The 12,923-nt window shown below is 40.1% G+C and overlaps 1 protein-coding gene across 4 annotated transcripts in view; it reads right to left on the bottom strand.

Annotated features, from left to right (window-relative positions):
• gria3b (glutamate receptor, ionotropic, AMPA 3b) overlaps positions 1-12,923 on the bottom strand; it is a 120,997-nt gene that overhangs the window by 23,930 nt on the left and 84,144 nt on the right. For all 4 annotated transcript variants that reach the window (XR_003674965.1, XM_028460146.1, XM_028460147.1 and 1 more), the window contains exons 5-11: positions 11,306-11,359; positions 9,708-9,869; positions 8,890-9,057; positions 8,445-8,549; positions 5,086-5,196; positions 3,137-3,343; positions 362-735 (exon numbers count right to left, since the gene is read on the bottom strand). Coding sequence is in view for 3 of the 4 variants with exons in the window: in XM_028460146.1 (XP_028315947.1) it covers positions 362-735; positions 3,137-3,343; positions 5,086-5,196; positions 8,445-8,549; positions 8,890-9,057; positions 9,708-9,869; positions 11,306-11,359 (1,181 nt within the window). In the remaining variant the exon portion in view is untranslated. The remainder of the gene's footprint in view (positions 1-361; positions 736-3,136; positions 3,344-5,085; positions 5,197-8,444; positions 8,550-8,889; positions 9,058-9,707; positions 9,870-11,305; positions 11,360-12,923) is intronic.

Below are 12,923 nucleotides of genomic sequence, written 5' to 3'. Positions count from 1 at the left end.
ACTCTGCATCATTGAAGCTGCTGACATCCTTATCCCACCACTGTTGACCAAACAGTGCGTTGTAAAGATAGAAGGAGAAGCCATCACACTGCAGACTTAGTCTGCTTAAAGTTATGAAGTGCTGACTTCTGTTGAAAAAAAAAATTCTGCCTGGGTCACCTTAGGACCACTTCTGCACATGCGGGACACTTCAGTGTTGCATTCCGTTCATACTCTAAACTGATTGAAGGACACATTTAATATGTTATATGAACGATCGCACACAAAAATCTGAATTGTGCGTTAAGACCTGGAGTGTGAACGTAGTGTAAGTCTTTGGAATCTTAAGTACTATTGCATGTGTCTACTGGAGCTGACCCACCTGGGAGAGATGTCACAGCCCTGCTGCATGAAGGCACCCAGTGAGAACCAGAGTGAGTTGAAGATGCCAAAGTCATTGGGCGGGTCAGGGGGAGTCTGAGGGTCTTTGGTCTCATCCTGTTCCTCCAGGTTCCACTCATAGGGACTGAACCGGCTGACCAGGAACAGGACCACGCTGACCCCAATATAGGCAAACACTATACACATCCAGATTTCATAGGCCAGCGGGTCCAGGAAGGAGAACACACCAGGCTTGGACTTTTGTGGCTTCTTTATCATAATGGAGATGCCCAAGCTCATAAATGGCTTGGAAAAGTCTATCACCTCCTCTCGAACCAGAGTAATGGTGAGAGGTGCAACGGCTATATCTGCTCTCTGGAAACAGGGACATGCACAGCAAGCATTAGTCATGACCACATTAAGGGAAAACTTTCAAAAAGCATGTGTGAATTGCTGAAGCTGTAAAAGAGAGAATTCTTTTAGTGAGTTTTAGTCTCATATTACTTTTTAAGAGATAAACTGCCACCTGCTAACTGGTGAAGGAAGACATAAAATAAAAGCACAAGAGTGAAACAGGACAAAAACAGCTTGGAGGAAGTTCTGCAGTGTTGGAGATCATTTTTAGCCTAATACTAGGGTCTAGTGGCTCCCTTGCTTCTCCCACAATGGCTCAGTGACCAATCTCTGTGGCCCTCTGACCATCAAGTACATCATTAGGCTCACTGGTTGACATTCAAAATTAAGTGGTGCGCTTAATGTCAGCACCAACACAAGAGACACATTTGTCACATATCAAGGATGTAAAGTAAGTAAGAGTGTTTATCTTACATCCTCAGAAGACCTTTGGCAGTGCTAGAGTAACAGTGAAGCCCCGCCCCCTCTGTAAAAGCAAACAAGCACAGCGGGACCGCAGCGTCAGCACTCCATAATTCTGAGTAAAGTTGTTAAAACCTCTATGAAGTAGTTGCACTCGGTCATTATTCATTTTTCTCATGAATAAAGAGTAAATCTGCAACAAGTGCTTTGGGTCGTGTTTAAATTCAGCTGATCTGGTCTGAAACCAGTCTGAGAGTTAAGAGTTGTACATGTAGACCAAAAATCATAAATCTCTTAAAAAAAATTCTAATCAAATATATTTCACAAAAAGGCCGGTGTTTTCTATAAAAAAAAAAAAAAAGTGAGTAAATCAAATGGGGAAGCACTGATCTTAAAACAACAATATAAACACTAGCACGTCTTGAATGTGCTTCAAAAACCTTTCAGTCCACAGGATTTCAAAGGTAACTCTCCCATTAGCTTCCTTTCCTCCAAGCTGTTTCTCTTTATCTCCCTCATTTGCTCGGCTGCTTCATTCACATTACGTTATCACATCACATCAATAGAGGTGGTGCTGCCTTTTTAGAAATCACAATGAGTTCCTGCGTAAAGGCAATACGGAAATAATTAATCACGTTAGCTGGTGTGACTGCAGCCCATGAGTGTGTGTGTTTAATTAAATAAACACTCCTCTTCAAAGCAACCACCGCCTAGAAGACAATCCTTTGTATTGTAGCAGGTTAACAATAAACAGAAGAAAACATTGGGTTCAAGCAGAAAATGTTTCTTACAAGGTCAGACCAGGAGCAGCACAAATGGAGCCAATAAACATGACTGTTTTCTTTACCCTGTCAACACAGCATTGTGACGGGCTATAACCATTTAATCCATGTGCAGGCGTAAGCAGCAGTCAATCAATGGCGAGGGAAACAAAGCAATAAAGAGCAGCCTCGGGCCTAACCTTTAAAAGACAACTAAAATCAAATTAATTTACTGGTCAAAAGGTCAAAACGTACAAAACTATTAGTCCGGGCCCACCTGCTGTAAAATTGCAGGGCAGGAGAGGCTTGACAGTGATGTGATTGTGATATTTCTTCCCCCATCCATCTGTAGGGAGTGGACTTTTCCCATTTGAGGAATCATTTGGAGGCGATAGCACATCAAACCAGGCAATCTCTGAGCCTGATAGTTAGGAAATTGAACAGAGGAGGAAGCCTCACCCTCATGCATTTTGTATTTGGCCCTGGTTCAACGATTGTGTGGCTTCACAAAAAGGCACCAGCATTGAACGGGGGTGGGAGGTGGTGAGGGGGGGTTAATTTAGGAATGCTGGAGGTGTTGCGAGAGCTCGAGCGCTGTCAGATGTAAAACACGGTATGACCCTTTGCAAATGTGTGAGGCTCAGCCCTAATGGAGCTCAACACATATGGATCTAGTTGCTTCAGAGACGCACACCACCATTTAGCTGTTGATTCTGAAGCAGATTTTCTCAGCTGTGAATTTACAACGTGGCATATTCATCATACACATGAAACATTGAACATAATTACACAATCACTTCAAAGGCATGCAATCCTCATTCATCAAAGTGATTACAGTATGTTTGCCATATGGACCGTTTTCTCGTACCTACCTCTGATTTTGTATGCAAAGAAAGACAAAGACGGCAAAAACCCAGTGTTCTAGGCTAAGCAAGACGTATTAATTGCAACGAACAGCACTGATAAATGATTTCATTTTCTCCGTCTCAAGATGATCACCTACTCCCCCAATGCTTAGGCTGCATTTGACAAATTCACTCACAGCTGAGTGTCCTTAGACAGCATTGAACTGGGCAAGAGCTGATCAGTTCACCTTGAGTTGGTAATGACCTTAAGACAGAAAAATGAGATCTCCTCTCATGTTGAAGTTCCTTGCAAACTGTCATGTAATCAGTGAATTTGAGACTCCCAGTACTCACCCCGTAGACCAGTTCACCCACCATCCCGTTCCACGTCTTGGTCTCAGGGTCTCGGGCGCCATACTTTCCATCCATTACTATAGACAGTTTGTATTTAATTCCAACATGTTTGGCAATCTCAGACGCTAAATCGACGCAGTAGCCTTCATATCTGTCATTCCCCTCCAGATGCATATGATTTTTCTTGAACATCACATAAGGGGCTTCCTGTTGATTCAAACACACGCTGGTTTATTCATTCCAATGCCTAAGCACAGAACAGGTTAAACAGAAAAATGCACAAATGCACTATTGAGTGTTGGTGCATGCTCACGCGCACTCCCCCCTTAACCCCCTTACAGACACACACATTCAGTTAAAAACACTATAAGCTGCTGTGACCACATCCATGCAGTGGTGCACACTCAGATGATGCCCTGGGAATGCACAAATATGCACTGATAGCAGCAGAGCGAACACACAGTCACACTGCTCTCATCAAGCTGTGTTAGCCAGCAGACACCAAGCCCAATGCCCCTCACCCAGTTCCACCCAAAAGGTGCAACTCTGTTTCATTCAAATATTGATAAATATGAAGGGAGAGCAAAGGTTTCATTACAGGGGGGATGGATTATCAGTAAATATGCATATTTATGGACAACACAAAAGGCTAGATTTAGTTTCAGGAAGGCTGGTTGGTCATTGTTAGGCAAGGTGTGGGTCAGCTCAGAGGTGGGTGGGTATGGAAATGGGTTTCATAAGTAAATGCCAGTGACAGGAGAGGGATCAGAGAGTGCCCATTCTATCTCAACATAACCAAGCACATTGCATTAATGCGCAGGTAAAGGCTGCTTCATTCCATTAAAGTAAAATCAAAATCGCTAACAGAAAAAAAGAGCCATTACTTGATTTCCATAAAATGCAATAAATACTTTATAAAATAAAACTTAACGAAATATAGACTGTATATGTATGACCAGGAGAGCATGAGCGTGCCAAAGTTCGTCTCCTTTTAAAAATGCTGGTCTTTTCTTTTACAGAGCACATTATCATTATCAAACGTTACTGCTCAGAGGAGCAGGCATGGTCTTTACAGCCACATTCAGTTACAGTGCAAGTAGAAGAGCAATGGTTTGTTTGTTCTGTGTTGAATGTATAATTAGTCAACAAATGTTTACCTGCAAAAGGTATTTCTCATCTTGGAATTGTCAAATGTTTCTTTGGTTGAAAGATTAAGAAATCAAATTTATTCTTTGGGGAAATTGCAGCTATATGCTGATCACCTTTCTTAGGTTTTTACTCTGGTTAACATTGAAAATAATTAAAACGTAAATAGACATGTTTGTGTTTCCGTAGCATGAAAAATTAAGCCTCAAATGTGTTGTTCATTGGAACAACATTTGGAAGGTGAGGATGGCTTTAAAACGCTTCGATAGGTCTTTAGTATACTTCAACACAGAACACACCAAGAAGCAAAACAGAATAGATTGGAGAAGTGATAACCAGGGGAATTACCACATGGTCATATTCCTCCAATTGTACTTATTTTGCTTTGCCTGGGTTGTAAAACCATTGTTTTATTCTGTAGTCATTCTGCAGCCAGTCCATCCCAAGTGTCATTGAACATTTACTTGATGAGGACAGACAGGTCTACTTACGTATGCGTTTGTATGCTTTTTTTTGTAATTGATGGAGTCAACCATAATCATTTACCATTATTGTGATGTCACTGCTACGACAGGCCACTGAAGTATGGGAAATCAAAATGCTTTGACACCCACACAGATACAGTTGAAACACTCCCCTGCCCGCCAGACCGACTGTTTCAACATGTAGCAAGTGGATGGAAAGCAACACAAAAAAGATGTGGTTCTACCCGCCCAGGACAGAATGTATCACTCATTGGAATCAACACCATGACCTTGAGTGGCAGAATACGTGAAACAGTTAAAACTGCATGGAAAGTGTACCATAATAGTAGTGACCACAATCGTTCGGTTTTCCACTGAGTCGTTGGAGTCGTTGGAGACCTGCGGGTCCATAATATTTACAAATCGCGAGTACTCGTTCCAGTACCCAATCTGCAAAGAGAAAACAATAATAAGTGATCAAGTATGACTCGCTGACAACATGTTAATGAGCACACAGAAGGTACACTTGCATTTATTACTGGGTACAGCAGCGATACAGGCCTCGTTAAAACAACAAACACTACATCCCAAAGGCTTCCTGCCTCTTCTCTAAAGTCCAACCAGAATGCAAACAAATGAGCAGAGTACAGAAACAGACCTGGAAAACATATTTTCCCATTATGCCTCAGAGGAGTGTTTGTATTTCTACTTTCAAATGGCAGTTAGATGTCACAATTGTAAAAGGTAGTAGAGGATTTTATGATCATATCAGTTCAAACAGCCAAACGTGCAGAAAACGAACTCCTCCCTTGCAATACATAAGCATATGGTGAGCAAATTCCCTCCCTCCTTATTTCAGCTTCCCAGGTTTCATGATAAATTATTGATATCCAGGCCTGTGAACTGCATACACATTTAATAATTTAACATAATCTTCTAGTGGCTGCACCGTTTTCCAAAGCACTGTGGCTGCAATTGGAGTTACTCAGTATTCTGCTGTACAGATGCTTAAGTCAAACCAATGTCAAGTGTTTGTTTGCCCATCTGAAATAATGGCTGCTCTGGCTCATGATGAAACGTGTTGCATATGTTGTTGCCAATAGTCTAACTGTTGCTGGCAGGGCTTTTCCACCCACATCTGGTCTCCATTTTTCATTGCTCAGATCTTGAAATGTTTGGGACAAACAGGTGTACAACAGTGCACCAGGTTTTTATTCCAAGTGGAGGCGCTAGAAAGCAGCTAAACTTTACAGGGTTCCTACACATTTAGTCAAATTAGACTTTTTAAGACTTTTTATTGCCATTTGAAATTAAATGCAAGACCAACTTCACAGTAAACATACCTAGTGGGGGAAAAAACCACTGCATCACTTACATAGGATTAGGGTCATTTTTTTCTATTGTCTATTCTCTAGACGTGCAACTGGCGGCCCCCAAAGTAAACACGCAGAAATACACAATGCCAGAAAAATACACAAAAATCACACAAAAATAATCAAAATCATTCTAAAAACACAAGATGACCACAAAAATAGCCAGCAATCTATAAAACAACAAAAATACAAAAAATAAAAGCCATTGAGAAAAATGTTGGACAGGCATTTCTCATTAAATATTTTCCCATGTTGTTTATACATTTAAAAAAACAAATGCTACCATTCATTTTGAAATGTGAGACGAATTACAATCATGAAATTATAGTTATGTGTTAAAATTTTAAAATGTTGAAATAATGATTCAAGACATTTTAATGACAGTTAAGGCCTTAATTTTAGATTCATGAATTGAATGCCTTTTAAGACTTTTCAAGGGTCCGCGGGAACCCTGCTTCAGCTACAGCCACTGGGACAGAATCTTAAATGTTTGCTCTTAGCGCTGGTCCGACAGTGATAGTCGAAACGAGGCGCTTGGGAGAAGTGCCTGTTGGGGACCTGTGCCACTGAGACAGTGTCCTGATCTCACCCCTATAAGCAGCTGGGGCAGATATCAGCCTATACATCACTGGTGACAGTCACAGCTAAGACCTTTCATCCTCTAACTGCCACCAGGGTGAATCAGACTACAGGTCCTGACAAAGTGCCTTGCCCGGCTTGTCTCATCTTCCTTCACTTCCTCACTCTCCCTCTGACCTCCTTTTCTTCCCACTCTCGCCCTCCAAGGCTCTGACCTCTGTTTAGCTGAGCAGGAATGTGCAGTTGTTGCAAAGGGTTGGCTAATTTACGCATGTGTTTTGGAGGATGATCATCATACGTCATCTCAGACTAAGCCCACACTCACACCGCTAACGACAAATTCACGGCCGTCTCAGTGATGTTGTGAAATACCACCAGAGGTCATCACATGGTGCTGGTTTTGATGTGAATGTACAAGCTGTAATCACCATTTATTAGCGGAGCCAGAGAAAATCTTTATTCCCCCTTTACTGTAATTGGATATTTGAATGGTAGTTACTGCCACGGGAGGATGGGAATTCACATTCAGGCTGTCTCACGGTAACAAAAAGTCTTACATCATGGGACAGTTTTAGCCCTCCGACTGCTGGCTCTGTGATTTGTGGGGCTTAGGATGCTCGGCAAAGCTCATCAATGCAGCTACCTTATGGAGAGGGAGAATGTATGAGACGATCTGCTCGGTTCTCACAGGCAGAAGTTTGAGAAACTTTCACATTTCCGAAAAAGGCAAATGTATCACAAGATTGTAATATCTTAAAAAAAAATGTTGTACTGTCTATTGGAAATATAAATCTTTATTAAGTTAATTTTGGACCTCAATCTTTATTTTTTTTAAATCAGTTCCAGGGGTGTTTCTTGGCGTTGGGCGCCAGGGAATGGGGTGTAGGTGTCATGTGTCACAGGGTTGTCGTTTCCTAGGTGCCACCCTGCACCCAGCACATCCTTTAAACTTTTTAATTTGTTACTCATGCAATTCATCCTCCAGCCTGAGAGGCAGTAATGAGTGTGATTTGTTTGAACAAGGTGTTACAACCCTGTTCAGTTTATTCTATTTTTTTTTTGTTTGGTGTTTTCAAATGTAAAATCATGATAATACATTTGTATGCTGTTATTCTGTTGTGATGTGATCAGAAAGTCTCACTATTTTGGTTATATTTTTACCAGAATGTATTTATTTGTTTGTTTGACTGTTAGCAGGATTATATTTTGTCAAATTTACTGTTTCTGGATCAGTTTAAAAAAAGAAAAGAAAACTATAATCATCTTTGGCAAAATTTCAAAAGTGTATATCTCGGTTTGTAATTGATGTTCTCCATAAAATTGACTCAATTACCCCACAGACCATATCGAGATCGGATCCATTTAATTGGAATTTTTTCTTATTTTTTTCTTGTTTTTAATGGGATGTCCAAACATTTGGACCAACTGTATCGGTATTAATTGGGATATTATTTTTTTTACAAGCCTTTAAAGTGTGAATAATCGTGGAACCATGATAAGGATCACTACCGATCCAGATAGTTCTGAATATCTTGCAAAGTTTCACAGCAACACACTTTTGGTGAATCGGTACAAGTAAAACATTCTCGGCACTGACTGGTTCCGGCTTTATTAGGTTGACATGTAAACCGGTCATTCGTCATGTTTTATGTCAACTGATAGCTGACAAAGACTTTTTCTTTTTATCTGACCTGGATTTGACAGTTGATTGATGAAAGCTGACAAGGTGACGTTGGTCTGCCTTACCTTCCTCGGCCCACCTGTTTTCATCTCGTAAATGTCGATAGTGTAATTGGTCCGGCGGCCATAGTTGTCGAACTGGATGTTCCCAGTCATTCCCTGCACTTGGACCTGATGGACAGACGGGGAGAGACATCAGAGTGTATTACAGTCATCACTTTGCATACACAGATAGTATTAGGGTGTCGGAGGGCAGGAAGTCTGTTAATCAAATGATAAACTGGATAGACTTAAATAAAATATGTAGTTTTATGGTAATGAGCGCCCTGGTTTGAGTGAGCGCTGTGTAGAGATATCTGGAGGCAGACCAAGGAGAATAGCTTGGTGCTCTCTTCCCTTCTCTCTGTCACTTTCCATCTTTATCACACTCTCACTCACTATCTCTGCCTCATTTCTTCCAGCTTTTTTTTTTATTTTTCAACTCACCCCCTCCATTTCTCTTGTCCCTTACCGTTTTGAGAGCTCTCTCGATGTCTATGCCCTGGCTCCAAGGTACAGCTGGATTGGCTAGACAGTCTCCTGCGCTGCCTCGACGGGAGACATCAACACGTTGGCGCCGCAGGTATCTGAAGGCTTCTGCTATCACCAGAATGGCATCATGGGTCAACGCTGATGTGTACTGTTACAAAAACAAAAGCAAAACATATGAAAAAAACTGAGACTAAACAGAGGGATAAAAATCAGCTTTCTGTTTTTGTTGTACAGTTGGTGAAATAAGAAAACAAATTGGGGCAGTCAGTGCCTCAAGGTCAGGTTGGTGCAACCAAGAAGGGAGCAAGATCTGACACCCAACCTGGGAATAGAAACAAAAGTTTGCAGAGATGGATTTGATTAGAAAAGCCAGGACTTGTCTGGGGATCAGGACCTCTTCCAAACTTTCAGCACGGAATATTCCAGCTCGATTTTGTTCCCACGCACTTCTCCTGCAACTTTGCCTGACCTTTTTACCACTGGGAGGGTGGGCCACTTGTTTGTTGACTACTGCACCATAACAAAATCTAATTAAATGCCATTCAAAATCAATTTTTTCTTGATCATTGTTTAATTAGATGTAAATCGAAGCAGCAATATAACCTTGGCTTGCACTGTGTATCAATATATTGATTTCTGGAAAAGATGCAAAGCGTAGATAGAAGAAGTAAAGGGCTGGGAGGACGAGCGAATGACAAAGGCAAACGGAGAGTAGACGAGCCGATAGGAAGCACTTCAGAGGGGCTGATGGGTGTATTGTGCACGCTCAACAAAAGACCATGTATGTACGCACTGTACCTTCAGAGGAGAGTTGCGGGCTTCGGGGAATTCTCTTTCATCGAGCCGCTCCCAGCGCTGCATAAACTGCTGCACGATGGGGTTCTCAGGGTTGACTATCTGAAATCCAGAAATGTTGGCTCCACCAGCAAACACTTTGTCCAGGCTTACGTTAGTAAATCCCTGAGATGAGACGAAGAGAGAAATCAGGGGAGGAGGATATTAATGCAGTTTATTTACCTTTGAAGTTTTAATATCTGACCTGAGGCAAAGCATTACACAATGCTAGTAGCTGCTTTGGCAGTTTGCAAAGTAATAAAAGAAAAAATCATTTAAAAAAAATGACGGAGAAATCAGCATGAGTTTGATATTTCATTGAGGCTTAACTGTTGTTTCACACTGTGAGGGGTAACATGGGTTCCTTTACAGATGTCAACACTTGTGTTCCATAAAAACACTGGAAAAACACATTTTAATGTGATTCTAAATCATCTGATTGTTGTTTTTTAAAGGCATCTTAGCGAGGTCTCACAAATATCAGAGCATTCTATAGCCTAACACAGAAATACTTCTTATTACCGAGGTCTGGTTTATGATGAATATTATTTGCCCAAAGATTAACACATTTTAGATGAATTCAATCTAACCAGGGTAGTTTTTTGGCCTTTGACTTTTTGCAAAAACTGATACTTGTGTCCAATAAACAATGTAAATAAAAAAATAAAAAAAAATGTAAAAGGCCATAAAAGGCCATTTTTGTCCAAACAAAATACAATACAAAAATCATAAATCATTATTTTTATTTTATTTTAATATTTTTAACTTATACATAAGCATTTGGCACTCTCATGGCCATCGTTGCATCTTACCTTTCTTTTTCACATTCATTCATTCATCTAGTTTGGCCTACAACCTTTCTAATTCAGTTGGTTTGTTGCAATCTAACACAAGAAATATTCAAACATAAATCACAATTTAAAGATATACAACAAGACTGAAACAGGCAGAAGCAAAAATGCCTATATGCCCAACATAAATAACATTCAAGATACCTTTTCCAATTTCACATACAAAAGAAATGCAAGCATTCAACAAGTACAAATATATATATATATATAGACATATATAGATAGAGATATATAGACAGACATCTATATAGATGTACCTTCTTTTATATACAACATTTTAACAAAAACACAATTATATTTTTCTAATACAACTATATTTTTCTAATATATTATATATTTCTCTCTTTTTGAAATTAAATAATGCGTTACTCATTTTTATTTCTTTATCAACATTATTCCACAAATTAATCCCTTGAACAGACAGACGTCTTCATTTAACTTCTAGTCTTGCTTTTGGTAAGATAAACATAAATTAATTTTTTAGGCTGTATTGTGTAGTGCATTATTGCTGTTTGCAGCTCTTTGCCTTTATAATTACCCCTCGGAGATTAATAAAGTTTTTTGTGATTCTGAATGTTTGTCTTCTTTTACATTATGTTGAATTATTTGAATCCCTCATTGTGTGTACAGCTTGCGCTCACAGCTGCAACAAAGTTCCATCAAACAGCAAGTCTCAGTTCATCTCCAGGGAACGGCATAGTTATTACTCACAAGATTGGCCAGAATGTAGTGGTAACCACGGCTGTTCTTCCCCAGGGTCACAACCTATAGGAGAAAAACATTGATATCATAAACCACCCATGAGATGAGAGAGCTCGTAAAAAAAAAATAAATCTAAGTAAGTGCTGCAGGACCCTGCAAACTCATTACAGGAGGTTTGAACAAAGCAACACCTTTAAAGGATGAACAGGAGCGGAGACGGCGAGAAAAGCTGTTCATTAAAGAAAAATTGATAATGAAACAACAGCAACAACAAGGTATGCTTTTGAATGCATTTTTCACTTTGAAGTCATTACAGTGAAGAGATGTCAGTCCTGTGATCCTGGACAGCAGAAATAATAGTGTAAAAATTTACCCCAAAAAAACAAATACATTTCAAAGGAATTTATTTTGAAACAGTAAATTGTAGATCTCTCTCTACACTCTGAAAATATCACACCTTTGGAGCATAACAACATGTTTCAACCCACGCAGCATGTTTGAAAATAGTATGGGGTGTTCTAAGCTATTCATCACCGTGGCACTAACCATATGCTGCCTCTTATTTCAGATTTCCTTTTGCTTTGTGCTCTCAATGCATTACAAGCGAGTCAGAGAGAGAGAGAGAATTGTTGACAGGGCCTTGTGAGGTTGCTTATTTCAGTGGGTTGTGGATGGACATGTGAGTGGCTGACGTGCAGAAAACCTGTCAACCGCGTCTCGGTTTTCATCTCCTTTCCACAAACATGGCAACACAAGTTTACAGTAAAATCAGGATATTTGCTCATGTCTCCGTCTGCCTCTGTCATATAAATAAACTGTCAGTTCATCATCTTCTGGGTTTTTTTCTTCCTCCATGTGTTGGAATGGTGGCGTTTATCACTGTAGTAGATCATTCACAAAAATCCAGCAGAGAATAAGAGAGCAATGGAAACCGCTGCATTAAGTGCATCATTTTTAAATGTGTGCATTTCAATCTTTGCTATAACCCTGTTGTGGTTCCCAAACTTTTCACAGTCCCGTACGCTTTCATTTCAGACATTTAACCTGGATCCATGTACCCCCTACTCCTGCACACTTAAAAAAAAAACATAATAATGCAATGGTATATACAATGATGTGATTTTTTTTCCTCCTGAATTTGACCTATCCTGTTGAGGAATATTATTAACAATAATCTGTAAGCATACAAGAAAACATCTTATTCTGAATGATCACTTGTTCTCTTTATTAAATTAAGGGTGGGTGATTTTCAAAAGCAAGCATGATTTTGAATGTAGCCTCCCCGACGGCTCCGCCTTTACCCCCCTCGCCCCTGTGTTCCATCTCACTCACATGCATGCACACAGCTGCTGCAGAAGAGGAGCTCAGCTCATCGCTTGTACTGTGTAGAAACTTTGTTGTCTCATTCAGCAGTAAGTAAACAATAAACTTCACCATCATACTTGTTAAAAAACGTGACCAAAAACTCTGTCAGCGGTGACGCGCTTTCAGTGTGAGGTTGTGCATGTGACAAATCGACAATGAGCAGGGAGACAGGGAGACGTGATTGGTTAAAGAAAAACAATTTGTTTCTTTTCCATTGGTCGAAGTTATTACAGATTTACAGCTGCTACAGATGACTTTCTTC

Source organism: Gouania willdenowi, chromosome 10 (genome assembly GCF_900634775.1).
Source record: "Gouania willdenowi chromosome 10, fGouWil2.1, whole genome shotgun sequence".
Lineage (NCBI taxonomy): Eukaryota > Metazoa > Chordata > Actinopteri > Blenniiformes > Gobiesocidae > Gouania > Gouania willdenowi.
Note: the sequence above shows the minus strand (reverse complement) of the source record. Positions and strands in the feature narration are given on the sequence as shown.